At 35.9% G+C, this 19,919-nt stretch overlaps 1 protein-coding gene across 1 annotated transcript in view; it reads right to left on the bottom strand.

Annotated features, from left to right (window-relative positions):
* Window positions 1-19,919, bottom strand: part of ATM (ATM serine/threonine kinase) — an 82,485-nt gene that overhangs the window by 29,035 nt on the left and 33,531 nt on the right. The window contains exons 29-44 of the mRNA XM_050915635.1: window positions 18,794-18,968; window positions 16,644-16,808; window positions 16,234-16,366; window positions 14,035-14,130; window positions 12,083-12,254; window positions 11,507-11,648; window positions 10,688-10,864; window positions 9,577-9,751; window positions 6,227-6,314; window positions 5,716-5,871; window positions 4,665-4,749; window positions 3,788-3,876; window positions 3,590-3,692; window positions 2,370-2,518; window positions 786-890; window positions 143-262 (exon numbers count right to left, since the gene is read on the bottom strand). Of these exons, the coding sequence (XP_050771592.1) occupies window positions 143-262; window positions 786-890; window positions 2,370-2,518; window positions 3,590-3,692; window positions 3,788-3,876; window positions 4,665-4,749; window positions 5,716-5,871; window positions 6,227-6,314; window positions 9,577-9,751; window positions 10,688-10,864; window positions 11,507-11,648; window positions 12,083-12,254; window positions 14,035-14,130; window positions 16,234-16,366; window positions 16,644-16,808; window positions 18,794-18,968 (2,130 nt within the window). The remainder of the gene's footprint in view (window positions 1-142; window positions 263-785; window positions 891-2,369; window positions 2,519-3,589; window positions 3,693-3,787; window positions 3,877-4,664; window positions 4,750-5,715; window positions 5,872-6,226; window positions 6,315-9,576; window positions 9,752-10,687; window positions 10,865-11,506; window positions 11,649-12,082; window positions 12,255-14,034; window positions 14,131-16,233; window positions 16,367-16,643; window positions 16,809-18,793; window positions 18,969-19,919) is intronic.

Below are 19,919 nucleotides of genomic sequence, written 5' to 3'. Positions count from 1 at the left end.
CTGGAAATAAAGAGAATCTAGATTTGTCTTCACATAGTAAAGCTAAAATCCATATCATTTTTAAGATGAAGTTTGAGATGTTCATGAATAAAATTCATTGAGGTAATTGAGAAAGGAGTATGAAACAAGCTTAAAAAAATACCTGGAGAACAGCAGACCTATATTTTCCAACTCTCCAATTAGCTGTAGTCTGCACAGAGTTGGATATAATGAATAAACAGACTCAAGACTGCCTTTGCAGAGCTCTTCTACTTCATTCACTCTATGGATTTAACAGAGAAATAGTAAATTATTTTTTTTTTAATATCCACAAGTAATTCCAAATATCCTTAACATAATATCCACAGAATGAACAGAATTTAAACAGCAAAACTATTCAGTTCGCAATTATTTTGTATTACCATTAAAGTTCAAAAAATTAAGTTTGTCAATAAATGAAAACATGGTAAGCATATATAAACTCCAAAGCCTATGTGATAGCTCACCTAAAGAAGAGTAGTCAGCATTTGAAACCACTTAAGAGGACCACAAAGTAAGGGATGTATACTACGCGAAATGTACCTTCAATTAGCACACAAATTGTATATGCACAAAAGACAAATTTAAGTTAAAAAACTTAGAAATGAAGTTGCAGTCCAGAAGCATTAATTTTATTCTATGCATGGGTCTTTATTTAAGCCCATAAAACCCCATAATAGTCTTTTATATATAACTTGTGACTGCAAACACAGAAACACACACACACACTCTCTGTCTCTCTAACAGCAGAATATTTACGTAGTTACCTGGCATCTTTAAGACTGTCATAGAAAGCAGAGAATTCCTTATCTCTTAAAGACTGAAGAGCATCATACAATGATTCATGGTACCCTGGTCTTCCTGTTTCATCTCTTACAAATAAAACAAAAGTAACATAAAAGGAAAATTATATTTCTCTACAAAGAAGTCAATTTTATCTTTATGACAAGTATTTTTATTAGTACATTTTCTGCAGTTGGATGGATTGGTGTTTTGCATGATAAAAAATAACAATGCAACCCTTGAAATTTTAAATTAATTTAGTATTTTATAAATTCAAGCTGTTCTTTTAAAAGAAAGAAAAAACAGTAATTGTCAAAATGTTTGGAATACGGAGAATATGTTCAAGGTTGTATCAAAAATACAACACAACACCAACTGCACAATAAAAATTTAATCATAACACATTTCTCACAGTATTATGCTGAAAGATATATATTACAGTATGTATGCAACTTCAGAATCACCAATTTTTTACATTTAACTTCAGAAATATTTTTAAAAAGGAAAAAATAAAGAAAATTGGAAGGCTGAAAAACCCCATAGTGTTCAATTTAACTTTCTCTTCTTTGCCCTTTTCACTTTTTTTCTGCTTCTCCTTGAGCCTCCTCTTCCCTGCCATCTCATTCCCTGTCTTTTCATCTTACATGTTGTTTTTCTGCTCCTGTATTAAAGCTGAATATTCTATTTGCGCAAGAGGTTTATTATCAAAGAGGTTTATACAGACCCTAACCCAGCGACAAAGAGAGCCCACCTATATGAAGTTTGTTCTGATTGTGGCATGACACATGCCTTTCAACAGGGTATGTCTGTGAAGTCCTCTAGGTGCTTCTAAACAATGATCTTAAGACAGTGCAGGAGAAGAGAATGAACACACCAAGAGTATGTTCCCCAGACCCATCTCTCTGTAAGAGTCTTAGGAGAAAGATCCTCCATTCTCCTGACTACTAAAAGTTAATGTAGAAGGAGTTACTGAAGACCCCATGATGTAACTTCCGCTTTTGCCAAAATGTAGTGAATCTATTCTGTGTTTCTCCTAAAATGTGTGATGATGTAGCTGTACTAGGAAGGGACAGAGTTCACATTAGATCCTGGCCAGTCATATGAAATAACTAATGCCAGGCATCTAACATTACACAAGGGAAGAGATTACTCCTCATGAGGGAGTAGCCATGAATCAACACTGGTGTTTGCTTATCCAGGTCTTGATAACCTCTTGCGGCTTACTGAGGAATATTTTCCTCATTTGCTTATAGATTAAACATTAAAAAATATCTATCCCTCATATGTACTGAAGACACATCTACTATCTGAGTCAAAAATGGAAAATTTCAGTTTACAGTTATGAACAATCAAAAAGAAGAATCAACTGCGTACAGTTTCCCAGGAAAATGAAAAGTGATGTGTATACAAAACAGACGGGTCTAAGTGAAAAAGACTGCTTTTCAATTCAATGATTAAGATAAACTAGGTGACCTGCTTCATCGAAATCATATTCTAATGTCTTTTTGCTTGGAACTGAAACCATTGCCTTTCACTTAAAGAACTAGCAAAAAAGTAAGTCGGTTTACTTGACAGAAGAGATGTGGCCCCACTGCATATTCCTCCATGCTGCCTGGTAGCGTATTTCCTGTAGTTCTGCACACCACTCAGTGTTTTCATGTTCCAGTCCTTTTAAATACATGGAAAGAGTGTGGCAAAGCCCAAAATTCTGCAAAGCCTGGAATTAACAAAATTACTGAAAGTTGGTTTTCCTCCTTTAATAAACTGAACTGTTTTTTTAAAAGGCTTTGTTTTACCTTTGGAAACAAAGAAGCCTTTGCGGGTAAGGCAGGACCATAAGTATTTCTAAACTCAGCACTATATAAGATGAAAACTTCTTAATAAGACTACCAATCACACTATTGATACCTGCAACCCCGGAAAAACGGTTCCATTACTACTGTGGCTGGCATTCTTTGAAATAAATTTCCATGTTGTGTTTCAAATGAACCATCTGCTTACATTTCTCCATTCCATCATTCCTGGGTAGTAAGCCAAAACTGGTTTTACTTCTTAATAAACTGTTTTTTCTGGTGGGGATTTGAAAAAAGTTTCCTACAACTCCTAAACTCCTGTTTGAAGACCATAATGACTTTACAATTGTGACCACTTATCCAGGTTATGTGTGCAGCTATTATGAAGGAGAAACACAATGGAATTTTAACAATGATACTAAATAATGTGGGGTAGGAAAAGAAAAGTACCATAGGAAAATGAAATGAGGGGAAACACAGATATACCTGTGCTATGTTATTATAGAACTGGTGTAAATATTTTTAGGCTAAAAAAGCAACATCTTTTTAAGGGATCAAAATAAGACAACATCAATTCTATTTATTTATTTTATCAGAAACACCACAGTTTCAGTAAGATAGTTGACATAATGGAAAGGTTTAAAGAATGAGATGGAAAAAATAACAAATTACATTACTTGTTATATCCTGTCATTTTAGGAGCTGGCCAAATTCTGTATAAAATTAAATATACTTATTTTGAAATATTACACAAAATTAATTACCCAAGATAGGGATTATGGGTGAGTGACAAGAGGACTAGAAGCCTTCATGTTTTCAGGACAAATATTGAGTTGTCTTATATTATACAGTTTGGATGCCTATGACATTGGGCTGGACTTGATGACCAAAGAGATCTCTTTTAGTCCCAAAACAATTTTGCATTTACTACAAATGACTCTCAGTACAATGGATATCAATTCCTACATTCATTTCCTATTATAAAATAAAATTACCTCTATTATTCCTGCCTGGCGAGTAGATGGAGAGAGGCTTGCCTCAAGGTCATATGTTACAAGGGCTTTCTCCCATACTGCTTCATGCTCATATGTTCTTATCCTGTTGTAAGTTAACAAGAAGTTTTTAATTTAAGCTCCTTACTAATAAATGAAAGCAATGACTTTAAAGAACATATGAACATTAATAAATTATACCGTGCTAATGGCTGTAACATTCTTCCTCCACCGCAGCCATAGAGACTGTCAGGTTCTCCAATGCTTCTATATATGTCCATGAGAAGGTCCTAGAACATGTGCCATAAAACGAAGAATTACCTCTTTTGGAACCAGTTCAAGTGAGTTTTATACATATCATGTAAGTTTATAAATACAAGTTCTTCCATTTAACATGTTATCATTGCTTAATTTTCCTTTATGCAGTATCTGAGCCTGCTATCATCACAGGAAGAAAAGTTTTGTAGCACAACTCTTCAGGACTACCTAACTACTTCTCTGCTAAGTTGTTAAAAAAACAACTGGGTGCTGGGTCTTAGGTGGACTGGTTGAAAAACAAAAGGCAGTAGTACTGGATGAGCATCAGACATACCAGCTAAGCAGTGCATATCAAAGATATGCAAGCACAGTTCTGGAATAATGAACTATGGAAAGAAGTAACTTAGCAAGGGTACTGAATCAGATTTTATGTATCAAATAAACTTGTAGGAGATAGTACTACTTTGGTTTTGATTATTACAACTTGCTACACCACTTGCTGATTTTTAATGACCATATCTCTCTGACAAAACAAACTGAAAAATACTTGGCTGGTTACCACCACGAGGTCAGTTCTTTCGGGGAACAAAGTCTGCTTTGCTGTGATTTAAAATTTGCCAGTTAATTAGTTTCAGGTGAACGAATACTCAATTTAACTTGTCCGGCAAGGCCACTGAGTTCACTTCGAATTACAGCATGAGAACTTCCAAGTACACTTTTTGAAGTTCAACTAGATCTGCCTTCAGCTCAGATGAAACCTACTGTTAATTGTAATTATATGAGATGGTTTGCTTTCAGATTATGAAGCACACACATGTACCTGTAAACTTATGCCAGTTTCTTCTTTACTTTTTTCATTCAAAATAGTAACAGCTGTTCTTTGACTTTCTTCTTCAAATGTCAAACTCTTAGCTGCTTTAAAAGATGACCTAGAAGAAATGTTTCAATCAGTAAAGTTAAATGAAATTTCATACAAAGAACTAAAGAAATTCTGAAACAACACTTAAGAAGTAAGGGGCACAAACACCAAATGCAAGATCAGGCCTGTCATATCCCCAGGCTGTTCAAAATGGCTCTCCATCAGAATGACAAAGTGATCAGCTGAACTGAGAATATCAACATCAAGGGATTTCCAACATCAAGGTGGGGGTTCTTCAGACAAAAAAAACCCCACCATGTAATGTCTAATCTTTTATTAAATCAAATTGCTTTTGTGAATGCCTGAAGCAAGAATGCTCTCTTCTGGGAAAGAATAAAAGCAACTACGTAATATATATGCTTACAACCATACTTTTGTTATACATTCACTGCCTTAGATTTATTTGTCGCCAAAATGAAGCTAGTAAACTAGTTCCATATTTTGATCCTGCTAGACCAGAAGACAAAGATAATTGTGCATTACAGAAGAAAACTCCTTCTACAAGGATCATTCAGCTCTACCCACACAATTCTGGTCATCCTTCTGTGGTTTCTTTCTCCCCTTGATTCACTTCTGGCTGTAATTTAACCACTAGCACGCTATTAATTATAATGGAATCTGAAAAGTGTTCAATTTAGAAAGTGAGATTCAATACATTTTAGTATTCAGAAGCACTAGCTTTAGTGAAGCTTCTCCAGAACACAGACTACTAAGAAAACTTTCTGGTTAGAAGTCAAAATGACACTATTTTGAGTGTGTCACAGCTAGCAAACTAGCAAGGTTGGGATCACATTCAAGGACTGGCAGAAATATTTTCCAGGTCAATTCACAGACCTAAGGAATTTTTCTAAAGTTTCCTTGACTTTTCACGTAACAAAACACTACTGGGACACACAAAACATGATCCATTTCACCCAAAATGTCAAGAAACTGCATTCCTCAAGCCTTGTACCTTTCTTGCTGTTTGTCTATATTTATCTTGTCTGCATAGATTTCCGCGTAGAGCAAGGCTGTGAAGTGAGCAGCACAAGACTGTGCTGCTATAGCAACCTCGAGATAATTCAGATCTAGCCAGAAGCTGTCATCAAAAACTGTACCTGAAACAGATCTGATTAAATAAAGACTTTAGTATTGCTGTAATAGACCTTCTCTCTAACATTAAACAAAATAAATCCAATCTAACTATAAAGCCTTCCAAAGGCTAATTTTATCTTAGCCCCCCCAAAACCCATACCACAAAAAGTTTATCAGATAAAAAGTTTTTAGAAAACTCATTCAGCATAATTAGAACCCTTTAAGGCTAGCCATATCACTTCTGTAACAAATGCAAGGTCACTACTATATCTTCATTCTTTTAACTGACATGTTCTCTACCACATCCTTCTTCCTTAATCTAGAGCATCAACAGATCTTAGAACAGTCATAATTAAATTAAAGCAACATTTTGGAAAGCTATAATTCACCTCTTTTGTCTTCTTAAGTAATCAACAACAGCAAGCATGGCTCGTCGAGATACTTTATCCAAACTTCTAAAATTATGGGTTTCTTGCTCTGGGATGTGTATTTCAAAAGAAAGAATATAATGAACTTTTGTCATAATATATCCATTTACAAAATAAAAAGGTGTGTTTTGTACTCAACAAAATAACTAAAAACTTCTTTGGATGGCATTTCCAAAATTAAATTAATAATTTGTCACAAAATGTATTTCCCCTCCTTATACAACGTTAGCAACATTACAGTAGTTTATACTGCAATTTTATTTATCAAATTATCTTTGCATTAATAATTTGTGGATTCTATTTCTTCTTATAGAATTCAGAGATGATAGAACATCATTGCACAAAGCTCCATAACAGACATCTTCCCTTAGGCTTGAGCCATATAAAGTTATTCCAAAGCCACAGAAATACTTATTAGTAGCTTTATTGTAGATGTTATAGTGTGTATGCTCATACAAAAAAACCTGTCTCCCACACACAGACACATACTTTTAAAGAATTTATATTTCCATGCCTTGCTTCTGGATTAAAAAAAACCCAGATGTCTACAGGTTGTGTTCTGGTCATTGGGTTAATAATTTTTTCATTTTTCTGGACATTTTTAATTTATAAATTACAAGAAGCGAGAAATAGGGAAAGCATAAGCAAAGGTTTGATTACTACTACACTACAGTAAGATGCAGAACTAGAAATTTCCCCTAAAGAAAGCAGAAGCCACATAAAAAAAGAAGTATCTGGGCATTTCGTGTGTTCCAACAAACAGAAACGAACAACGCTTACTTTCCACTGCTACCAAAGACCTTATAGAAGGAACACCAACTCCTTCTTTATAAGTCATCTCCCACATGCTTAACTTTCAAAAGACATACAGTGGGGACATCTGACTCTCAGTTCCTACACACCGTGATGTTTTGCTCTCCAGATCCATCTCCATGTGCTGCACTACTCGCAAATGTAGACACAGCGTCTCACAGGCAGGGTCCATTCTGTTAGCACTGTACAGTCAACGCCCCAAAGAGACTGCTACTTCCTCTTTCATAATTTGATCAGATGAATAATTGAAAATTTATGAATGAATTATATTTGGGTACCAGAAAGTATTAACGAGTCAGGGGAAGGAAAAGGCACTGGCCAAGAAAACTGGAAGAAAATAGTTATTCTTCAGGATTTGTTGAACAACAGACCAAATGACTATAATGGTAACTGTAAGTTGTCAGCATGGTGTTCATACTCACTTGCTACCGAGAAGCTTACAGACAGAAAATGAAAATGGTGTCTGTTTTTTCATGGCATCAGATAGAAATTCTAAATTCTAAGGAGAAATAACTGAACATGTATTCTGAAAGGCTCATTCAACAAAAAATTACATCTCTTCTGCAAAATAATAGATTCAGTTGACACATGATTCTGGCCAGACTGACATGCGCTAAGTCCAAAATATTCATCAATTTTAGTTTGGTGGGTCTGGCTCTTGTCAAGCAGTTGGCAATTTATGATTAGGTTTGGTTTCTCAGGCAGAGCAGTGATTGGCATGATGTTCACACTATTTATGCTTTAAATTGCCAAGATTAACAGCCAATTCCTAGAACTTGCATGTCAAAATGGATCAACAGGAAGACTCTTGTTCAGAAGCACTCAACTCTCTCATGTCTAACTGCTTGGTCTTTGCCACAGTTTGGATCCTGATGGATTGGAATGAAATTTATCTAGGTTTTCTAGGAAGGTTTGTCTCCTTGTTTTGATAGGGTAAGAGTTTCTCCTTGAAGAAACTGGTAGTCACGAGATGTTTAAAATTTTTGTTTTGAATACTGCTGATGTTCTATCATTCCAACTTTGGAATTAACGTATCTTTGCTCTGTTGGCTAGTGCACCTCCAGTTTATCTGTAAACAACTACATAGACAACGAGCTGTGTGCTACTTCATGTATTTTTTTTTGGTACCAGGACAGTTTTTCATCTGAAGAACTCCATTTAAAGCTTTTACATGTCCTTTATTTTGCCCTTATTGCCTCAGTAAGATCCCTTGCATAGAATCACAATGTTTGAAGACGCCTCTATCATTTGCTCATCAGTGTCAATGAACTAACTGCAAGTTTATAAAACTTCGAAAAATCCCTTCATGTTTTTCATAGAACACTTTGGGTTACTCCACACACCTGACCATAAATTTGTGCAGTAGCTTCCCTGGCTGCTTACAGGAAGGAAATAGGAAATTGTTAATCCTTTTCTATCTTACAAAGTGAGACAATAATAAGAATATCTGGATTGTGGGAACAGGTTGTTTCCTGACTTCAAGAATGTGAAAGAATACTGCTCCAGTCTTTTTGGCCAGGCTAGTCAGCATCTTTAAAAAGTACCTTAAAATATACCTAGTATCATTAGGCTTATTTACACTACTCTTAGTACAAACTGCAATATTAAGGGTCCCTTTACCTCTCTGGCAACCTGAAGCTTGCATGACTTGCCTGTAAAGAGACTGCAAGACATTGTACGGACTCATTCCTTTGGTGATTTGTCACTGAAGAAGGGAGGTGGAAGATATAGCAGACTGGCTACTGCACAAAAAAATACTTACCTGAAGTTACTGTATTTGTGTTAAGTAAGGGACATGCACAAATAAAAGAAATACATTATTTCAGCTCCTGAAAATAAGTGCGTGTACCATTCCCATAGTCTAATAACAAAGATCTTATTTTTTACACAGATTTCTGCTAACTTCAACCACAATCTAATTGGAAAGGACACCAGCCAGCTTGATTAGAAGGTGCTTTGTTTTTAATGGAACTTACTGCATTACTCTTACTCAGCTGCAGTTCTTTTGGTTACAACTTCCTTTCATTCTGCTGGAATGGAACAGGTCTTTTGAATGTATAGGGAGACCATTATCAATATTAGGCAGAAGCTAAAGCAAGGGTTAGTCTTTTTTCCAAGCGGAAAATCCAGGTGAAAACTGCCTTTAATCGCTCTTGTTTGAGTAAGAGAGGAATTTAACTGCCAATTAGTCATTTTAAGAGACAGTCCAAGACTCAGTCTTGCAGTACACAGCATTGGATCACATCTACATTCAGCAAGTAATAAACATTATCCAGTTGTGAGTAAGGAAAGAAGCTATACAGAAGAAACTACTTGGGTGCTGCCAATGAACAGCTTCAAAATTACTGGTATCTCCACTGAAAACAATCAAACAATTGGACAGAAGCTTCTGAAATTCTGTCTGTCTACATGTGCACATCATACATTTGATGTCAGAGGGTAATTTTTTCACAACCAGAATCCCTCTTTCAGCTGAAACAAAAATATTATGACATTACCTGAATCAGAATTTGGAGGTGTAGTAGATCTACTAGATGAGGCAAATCTGCAACAGGCTGTAAAAAACTTCTGGATATGAACTGACAAAAGATTTCTCCAAGATTCATCCGAGTCATGAAGAAGGATATCATGAATCAGGTATGGAAGCAAAGTTTGACACAAGTCTGTTTTCACCTAGAAAACAATCATGCACAGCAGCTGCTAAGAAAAACAACCAAAAGCCTTTCTTTCTCAGGTTATAACCAAACTGACAACTACTCAAACAAACATGTAATGCTTGAGAAAGAACATGTAATATGAAAAATGTAAACCACTCAATAGGGCTATGCTGGCATTCAGTTAAAGTAGTCATATAAAGTTCATCTATGTTTACAATTATCTCTCAAATCTTGTATTTCAAGAGTGTATTTTATGGGTATCTGCAATACCTGACCATGAAGGATCTGAATTACTGTTAAGAAAAAGTAGTACCTTAATAGCAGAAATTATTATTTGCAATCAAGATGAGTAATCATATATTTTTGTGCATCACAGCTGTCATGGTTTAACCCCATCCGGCAACTAAGCACCACGCAGCTGCTCGCTCACTCCCCCCACCCAGTGGGATGGGGAAGAGAATTGAAAAAAAGTAAAACTCGTGGGTTGAGATAAAGACAGTTTAATAGGACAGAAAGGAAGAAAATAATAATAATAATAATATACAAAACAAGTGATGCACAATGCAATTGCTCACCACTCGCCGACCGATGCCCAGTTAGTTCCTGAGCTGCGATCCACCCTCCCGCCCAACTCCCCCCAGTTTACATACTGGGCATGATGTCATATGGTATGGAATAGCCCTTTGGCCAGTTTGGGCCAGCTGTCCTGGCTGTGTCCCCTCCCAGCTTCTTGTGCCCCTCCAGCCTTCTTGCTGGCTGGGCATGAGAAACTGAAAAATTCTTGACTGAGTATAAACACTACTTAGCAACAACTAATAATATCAGTGTGTTATCAACATTATTCTCACACTAAATCCAAAACATACCAGCTACTAGGAAGAAAATTAACTCTATCCCAGCCGAAACCAGGACAACAGCGCACATACATATACACACGGATAATTTAGCTCACCTCACATAGCGGCTTCATTAACTGGAGAACTTCATTTTGCACACCTCCACTGTCCAGTATTGAACTAGTTAGGCGCTTGATCCAGGTCTCATGACTTTCTCCCAGAGGAATCCACAGGTTTGTGTCATCCAAAGTTTCTAAAGGAGCTTTCGTATCACTAGCAGGTACTACAAAACACTAGAAGGAAAACATATATATTGCAAATATAAGCAAATTCTACAGCATTTAAAAAAAACATACTGCAATCTGCACAGATTAAAAGATACTAAATATTAACTATGCTTTAATTGATTGACAATGTCAATTTTGTTCATGTAAATGTAAAGTTTTCCAAGGAAATCTGAAAGTATTAAAACCAAAATTTTACTGATAACACCAACAGGGCCACATTAGACATCACATTTAGGCTACAAATCAAAAGTTTGAAAATTAGGAAACATCTGATTTATAGTTAATTATGCACCGTTTTTCTGACCTATTTTCCACTAAGTTTTTGCATCAAATGATACTGAAATCCTGAGAAAGAACGTATTAGATTACCGAGTAGGTAATCAAAAATTCTCTGTCTAATAATGAAAGTACACAGCTTTCTAATGTCAAATTGGTAATTTCCTATGTGAAGAAGCCGCAAATGCTGAAACAGGAAGGAGAAACAGATGTACAAAAGCAATCACAATTGCAGACTGATAAAAAGTCCAAATTTTGCATTCATCAAAGCCTATCTCAAAAATATTTTCAAATTTACTTTTGTTTAAATATATATTTTTATGTTTTCTCTACCCCATATGCCATATAAATAAGGTATATCAGAAGAAGTACCTTTTTCCTAGACATTCTGAAAGGCTGTAGATAGATTAACATGGGATCAGCTCTATTTTTATAAACTTCCCAAAATTCACTGCCAGTCTTGGTGGCTAATATGTTTTTCAAACAGGAAACAGCAGCAGCTCTAACATCAATACTGAAAGAATAACATACACAATGTCATTATTATTCATTTCATTCAGGTATTTTATTTTCAAAATCACCTTTATAAACATACAAGACATATAATTCCACCATCTAACAACATGTGCATCAGATCAGAAAATTTTGGACTAGGATATGCCATTGCATATTTTGTTATAAAGCAAAGCCTCAGTATTTACTCCACAGCACCGCTATCCTCTACAGCACAGAAGAGACCCTCCGGCTTGAGTCCAACTAGAGAATTTCTAGGAAACATCTAAGCTTGCCTGGTTAAGTAATCTGAGCCTTGAAGAAGCACATGGTTGGACATTAACAGGTGTTAATAACACTTTCAGAGTGTTACTCTGAGGCAATTTGAACAACATACAACTTAATGGCTCCTATTAAGCTTTGAACTAAATAAATTAAATAAATAAGTATACTCACCATTTATCTGTTAAAGCAATATTTATTTGAGTTAACATTATGAAGACCCACTGAAGTTTTCTATCTTCAAATAAGTCCACTGCTTTAGAATCCAGTGCATTTTCAGCACGCTGAAGAGCTATGGTGGAGAAATCCATGGGACCAATTTCTCCCAAGCAACTTCCAACAGCCTCTGCAAATGCAGGTAATTTTATAGTCTTATGCACACTAAAACAAGGTCTCACTCTAGAAAGTTGCAATTAATATAAACTACTGTCCTGGGTTCAGCTGGGATAATTTTCGTAAGAAGCTGGGAGGGGGCACAGCCAGGACAGCTGATCCAAACTAGCCAAGGGGATATTCGATACCATATGACGTCATGCTCAGCATACAACCGGGGGAGCTGGCCAGGGGGAGGAGGGATCGCGGCTCGGGAACGGGCTGAGCATCGGGTTCTGGGTGGTGAGCAATTGCATCGTGCATCACTCGCTTTATATATTCTTTTATTAGTATTATCGTTATTATTACTTCTTCTCTCCTTGTATTGTCCTATTAAACTGTCCTTATCTCAACCCACAAGGTTTTACCTGTTTCTTCCAACTCTCCTCTCCATCCCACCAGTGGGAGGGGGGAGTGAGCAAGCGGCCACATGGTGCTTATTTGCTGGCTGGGCTTAAACCACGACAACTGCTTTTAGAACTGAGATTATTACGGGGTAAAAAGCTGCAAACATTTATAAATAAACACTTGAGGAGCTTTATGATTAAAATTACATGTATACAAATTCTGCAGCTTAATACTCATAAATAATACCGTTATGCTTTCTAAATCAGTTTTCTAGGAGCACCTATGGCTCTGGATTTTGCAGTTTAAATCAGATATGGATTTTATTTCTGTTTGTGTCAGAAACAGTTAAGTGCAAAAGGTCAGAATCACAGCCACTAAGAGAACACAAACAGTAGCCTGTACACTCAGTAAGAATTAACCTACATTTTACACAAAACTATGTATCAATGTGTTCCTCATTTGCTTTCCAGACAAAACATTTTATAAAAGCACATGACTACATACAAGAAAAAACAAACCAAAATTGACCTTGAAAATAGTTTTAAAAAAAAGATGTTAATGTTCGTCAGAAAGAAACCAAAATCTATTTCCCTGCTCTTTCTTTCATACTCAGTGTGTGTCTTGAAAACGTTTCCATTTTCTACAACATTTTTTAACCACCAGAGCAAATAAAGAACAGACTGAAGATACACAGGTTGTGTTTTGAACTAAATTTAACAAGTCATCTAAGGAAACACAATGCATAAAAGGCTGAAACTTACAGCTTGCAGAGGTGCTGAAGAATGTATCATACTGAAGTCAATGTGAGCTTCAATTGCTCAGCATTTTTAATTATCAGTTATTAGTCTTTTAGACAAAAAATATATTAAGGCAAATGTTCTCATTACTTGTGTTTCTGTCTACTTTAGACATCTAATTTCAGTAAACATCACCTTCATGGAGGTACTCCCCACTCAGGGAAGAAGGGATTTGGATTTTAGCTTTGGTGCTTTGGATCAAACATTAATCAGGTGCTCAATGTAAACAGTGAGAATCATTTTAATAATACAGAAGAGGCTTTAAGATGGAGAACAACTATTTTAATTTCCGCTAAGACATGCGTTTCAAGTTTTCAGATAAGTGCTTCTCAATTTTTCAAGCTAATAAAATGATCCATATAACAGCAGGTGACTCTTTATTGAGCATAGAAGACACAAGGGTCTAAACTGATGACAATTTAAGTTAGTAGTCAAAGCTGTAAAATACAGTGATTGAAAAGAAGACTATCACCCATTTTAACATTCCTGATGGCTACCTCTGGCAGCAAATGCAAAATAGCAGTGGGAAGTAACATTGAGAACAGCCACAGTTTCAACCTGGGGTTTGCAATGACAGCTCTAGGATGCCTGTGGGACTAATTAACTTACCCAGCACTGCTTTTTCACCTGTATGGTTAACTGCCATCTTGGACAGCTGCAGTAAGCTCACCACCAATTTCACTACTACAGAATCTTCTGGCTTTTCTATCATTCAGAAAGAAAAATAAACCCCAAAAATGTCACTGTGTATTTGTAATGTGAACATATTAGAAGAAAACACTGCTTTAGTATCTTTTATCTACAAATGTCAGCATGCAATATTAATGTTGAAGCAAGTTGGTATTAAATAGTACATTAAAAAAATTATTCATTTTTCTTATTCATCATGTCTTGAAAAAATTTCTATGCATTTGATTATGCCAAAGAATCCCCAAAACTAGAATACACAAATGCTATTACTTTCAGTGTTTTGATGTAGAAATGATAATGAAATACATGAAATATTAGCATAAGTTAGTGTAAGAATTTTATTGAAATAGTGAAGTCATACTATATGACCCCACTGACAGCACTAAAGCTAATATCATCATTCTGTTCTAAATCCAAATCCAAGGAACATCCCAAAAATAAGGCTTTCTGCCAGGAATTTCACAAAATTTGACTAGCTTTCAGTTGCCTAATTAACTTTGCCAAATTATAAACTCTCGAGATGGATATTTCCTTACAAATTTGCTGCCTGCCTGAGGTCTTTTTTTTAAAATAAACATTCCAAACAAAATGGGTTTGCTGTTTCCAGGAACAAGGTCTAGGAAAAAATATGATGATTTGCCAATGTAAAAAAAATAAAAGTAGCATTTTCTTTAAAAAAAATCCTGCTGCCCTGTTGATTGGAATGGAAACCTGGAATCGGGCTTTATGCTTGTTGACATTTTTCCAAAAATGAATACACATGTGACCAAACTGCAGTAGTTATTTCTTAAATTTTATCTTTCAGCATACAGTTTTACAGCCTTTATCAATAACTGGTTTTTTACTTCTTCTTAACACCTAAAATAATAATAATAAAGTTATATGTAAGTGCTTAACAGACTTTTAGTATAAGGCAAAATCAAGGCAACAGCCCCATCAAGCCTGCTAGCCCGCCTCCAACAGAGCAAGAGTAAGTATTTCTTCTCAGGTTTTGCCAGTCAGCAGATGGGGGATTTCTGAGCAGATCTTCATACCTAATAATCTCTATGAGATATGTCTAACTCCTTTTAAGGTCCATTATGCTTCTGATCTCCACAATAAGTGGCAGTAAATTCCATGCTGTAAATATTTTGTTTGAAAACAAATATGTGGTTTCTCTTGTATAACTGCTGCCAGATAATTTAATCTGTTCTTGTACCGTGATAAAAGTGGTAAGTGCTCCCTACTCAGCTTCATCATATCATTCATCAATTCATACACCTCTCCATACTCCTATTCAATCTCTTTTCCAAGCTCACAAGGCTCTCCTCTGATGGAATTTTTTCCACACAAGCTTATTGCCCTTTTACTAACTCTCTTTCCAAGCAGAACTTCAAGACTAAAATTGTAAATTATATTCAAGATGTGGGGACATAATGCACTTAAACCACGGCCTTATGACAGACTACTATTCTTCCCCAAATTTTACTTTGCACTCATTTACAATGAATTACATCAGCTCCTTTTATCTTCCTGTCATGCACACAAGCTGATGAAGACTTGATGTAGAGGAGAAAAGTGAAATGGTCTGGCACAAGCATCTGAAAACCAAAATAGGAAGGAACTGGGTCTGGACTGAGGGCTGAAACAGAATGCTGGGATGTGGCAAGGTTCAACTAAACTAAATCCTACCATTTTAAAACTTCTGTGAGCTTTACTTTCTAACATACTATGTCTTTAATAAAATCTAGCTTCATTACATTTGAAAGAGTAGGGAGATTCATATACAAGAAAACTCATTAAGCAGCCATAAAGCAATATACTTATATTATACATTATCCTGGTCATCCACAATCAGAAGTGCCCCATGCCAAAATCTGGAAGGGCATTTTATCCTCTCTGCCATATAACACCTCATATAATATTTATAATACACTCTGCTAAAGATACTTCAGATTTTGCATGAATAATAAATGCTATTCTACTCTGCATGTGAAATTATAATAAGGTTACATTGTTAAACATACAAAAACCAAGACACAAAACAAAACATTCAATGTCAAATTAGAATAGGCTTACATCGCTACACGCCTAAAACCAGATACAAAAGAAATAAAACACATAATCAGATGTCAGTACCCTGGAAATTTTTCAGGAGATCCTTCATCTGATCTTTATATTGTTCCAATTGTTTGCGTAAATAATACAGTCCTTCAAGTCGTGTTAAGGGCAGTGAATCACAAACACCAACTGAGAGAAAGTGATTAATTTCCTGCAAAACAACATTTTGTATTAAGCACATACAACATACAAATAAAGGCTTCAAGTAAAGAAGTGGCTCTCAGCAGTGCACTGTGGATATTAATAGATGCAAAATAAGAATGGACACCTACAAATATCTCAATGTCTGAAACTGGCAATGAAAAGAATCCACATGTCTAATTTAAATCTTTCTCAACTATACCTATAGCTAGAAAATTGTTTTTCTTTTGGAAGCTTGCATTACAAAAAAAAAGTATGCCATGAAATATATTTTAAAACGTAATTACCTCCAAAAGAGAATATGGTCCTTTACTGTATTTTATTTTCTGTTGAGTTGCTCGCAAATCTTTAAAAGCAGGATATTCAGGAAAAGGATCTAAGCATTTGATTGCTTGGTACAGATTTTCATTATCCTTATTATCTATCACCAGATAGTTCAACAAGCCTAGGACCTGAACATAAAAAGTAAATGAAAAACAAAAAGGACAGAGAAACATTTTTGAGCCATATTTCTTATTCAGGTTATAAAGTTTATATTTCTCCAAGTTCCATTAAACTGCAAACTCTATAAAAAAAAGGTAAGATAACTTATTTACACTGTTAAAAATTATAAAATGTTTAGAGGCTTGGTGAAATCACAGATACATTCTAAAATGGTGAGGTGTTTTTGCTACTCCCCCTCCCAAACAGATATCAAAGGTTTTATTATCACAGCCTGCAGTTTCATCCTGTCTTTTGATGAAGCTGATTTCAAATACTGGCCGATACAATCATTACAATATTGGCAATGATTTAGCAACACGCTGCACCCAAGCAGTCCTTCTGATGTTACTAGGACTTTATTATTCTTACTAACTAAAGTGCCGGTAATTTGAAATCCAGACAAATGCCTAAATATCATAATTTACTGCCCAAATCACTGAACTCTGGCAAAATTTGTTTTAGAACAGATCTACAACTTGAATAAATGTTTGCTAAAGGGGTACCATACTTTCTTCGCAAAAATGCTGCTTTTATGCTTTACTTACAAATCAATGCAATTGGATATTCAATCCAGGCAGCTGTGATGAGTCTACAACCTAAATGATGAGTTTTTTATTTGGAGACTTGTATTTACCTGAAAATTATTAACTAGCCTCCATTCAATGCTAGAAGAAAAACAAAGAGAAGAAACTGAAAAGCCATCACTAGAGGAAGGACTTCCCTGCAGGAGTATGATATGAGAAGGTTTCATATTTGATATCAGTTCCAATTCAGAGAAATTTCTGCCCTTCCCACTTTGTTTCTGCCCAGGGATGCCCTGACACGTTGCCTTTGCAGTTGTGCATGTACAACTGTTTGCACAGACATATTATAAATCTGATCATGATCACTAAGCTGGGAAAAAGATTGCCAGGTTATTTTCAGCTGGATGAGCACAGCCCTCCAGCTGAACTGGAAGTACAAAGAGGAGGACAATGTAGGGCTACACTGCAACAGTGAAGGTGCATATGGTACTATGGGATCAGATTAAGCCAGCAGGCAACCATGAGGACTGAAGTGCAACAGGCATACTCTTCTCGCCTTCAGCTACTAATGAAGTCTCTGAATCTAAGTATATATCCACTCCCAGCAGAATGCACATACAAATTATCACCAGAAGGAAAAGAAGGCTTGTCACCCAACAGAAACTGCTTCATTTCCCTTTTAAGGCCTATGTGCTACATTTATTTTTAATGATAATTTGTTAAATAAATAGCTGAACTACTGAAATCTGTTCTTTGCACATATTTCCTCTTTGTCCTCTAGACACCTTCCCCTTCCAAAGGTCTTCATTGTATTTCCTGTGAAATCATCCACAGAGCTTTGTAGTTAACTGCTTGGCTACTCGATGTGCTTGTACTGATTAGCTTGCCATCACCAGTAGTTTAGCAATGCCTATGTTCTCTCTATCTTATCCTTAGTGGTACCATTGATTTGGTGTCTCTACTCAACCAAGGTAACAATTTTTCTGAAACTTACCCTGAAGGTTTTAAACCTCTTTCAGATTTGGCTGAAAAAGGCACACAGATTCAAAGCAGACATAAAAGACATTACAACAGCATTAAAGCTCTTTAAGAAATCTGATTTTTTTTATAGACTAAGTCAATAGAGAATTAGAAAGTGATACAGTAATCTCACCAATTATGATAAAAATACACCCCAATCACTGTTTAAAGCTGTAGGAATTAAATATGGAACACAGTATTTATCAAAATAGAAGTACCAAAAGTAAAGACACTTCTATTTAAAAAAATAAAGGTATAGTGTTACATCCCAAATAAGAATTTTTTATAAAAATCTACAAAGCATAGAAAAAAGGAATTACGATTGAACATGAGTATAGATACAGCTTTAATGACAGTGAACATGAACTAAAAAGCTAACAGATAAGGAATAATCAGCAACTCAAAACTACCTGTTCCTGAATCTCAGGCTGGTCTGTGGCAAGAGGTATTAGGGTTCCTACAATAACATGAAGGTGGCTCTCTAGAGCATCTTTGCAACACGTAACTGCGGTGCGGCAAACATGATGAAGAAGATCACAACAGAGTGAAAAGCTGCGCATGGATATTTCTCTGACAATAACAGGTCTGTCACAGGAAACAAAAAAGTGAAATTAAAGAAATACAAATTGTCATTGTCTCAACTATTAACCTATTATACAACAGGGAAGAATAGGGGAAAAGGGGGAAATATAAATAAACTTTATAGGAGGAACAGTTTCTAAACTTTAAAATTTATCAACTCAATCAGCTCTAAGGAATTAGCTCAGGAGACACAGGAGAACTAAAACACACAGAATTTGACTGATCACTTTAAAAAACGGAGTAAAAAACTTAAAGAAAAATATATTCCAAAAAGGAAAAAAACCCAAAACTAACCCCAAAAAGCTTTTAGATTATTATTTGCCAGAACAATGTTGACAGAAACAGAACAAAGTGGAAAATATGCTCTCTGAACCCTCCTCTCACTCACATAACCATTAATTTAAAAAAAAAAAAAAAAAAAAAAAAGATTTAGGTTACAAAGGACACCTGGGAATTACCTAGTCCAGCTTCCTACCTGAAGCAGGGTCAGCTTCAAAGTCAGATCAGGTTCTCAGGGTTTTGTTGAGTTGAATTCTGACACATTCCTTGGATGAAGAATCAATAGCCTCTCTGAGCAACCTGCTCCAGTATTTGACTATTCTCACTGCAAAAATCTTTTCCCTTATGGCCAACCAGAATTTCCCATATTGCAACTTGGTGGGTGCTACCTCTTGTCCTTTCAGTGTGCACTTCTAGGAAAAATCTGGCTCTACCTTCTCTACAAGGTGTCTTCCCCTCCAGAAACTGGAGAACAGAAATTAGATCAACTCCACTTATCGCCTTGGGGGGTCTTCCACTCAACCCGTCCCAGTTTGTCATTATCTCTCATGTCCTGGCTGGAACAGGCACTGGACACAGTGGTCCTACTGCAGCTTCATAAGACTCAGAGGGGAATGACTACTTCCCTCAACTTGAGGGCTACACTCTTGCCAGCACAGTTCAGTACACAGTCAG

This window comes from Gymnogyps californianus, chromosome 1 (genome assembly GCF_018139145.2).
Source record: "Gymnogyps californianus isolate 813 chromosome 1, ASM1813914v2, whole genome shotgun sequence".
Classification (NCBI taxonomy): Eukaryota; Metazoa; Chordata; class Aves; order Accipitriformes; family Cathartidae; genus Gymnogyps; species Gymnogyps californianus.
Note: the sequence above shows the minus strand (reverse complement) of the source record. Positions and strands in the feature narration are given on the sequence as shown.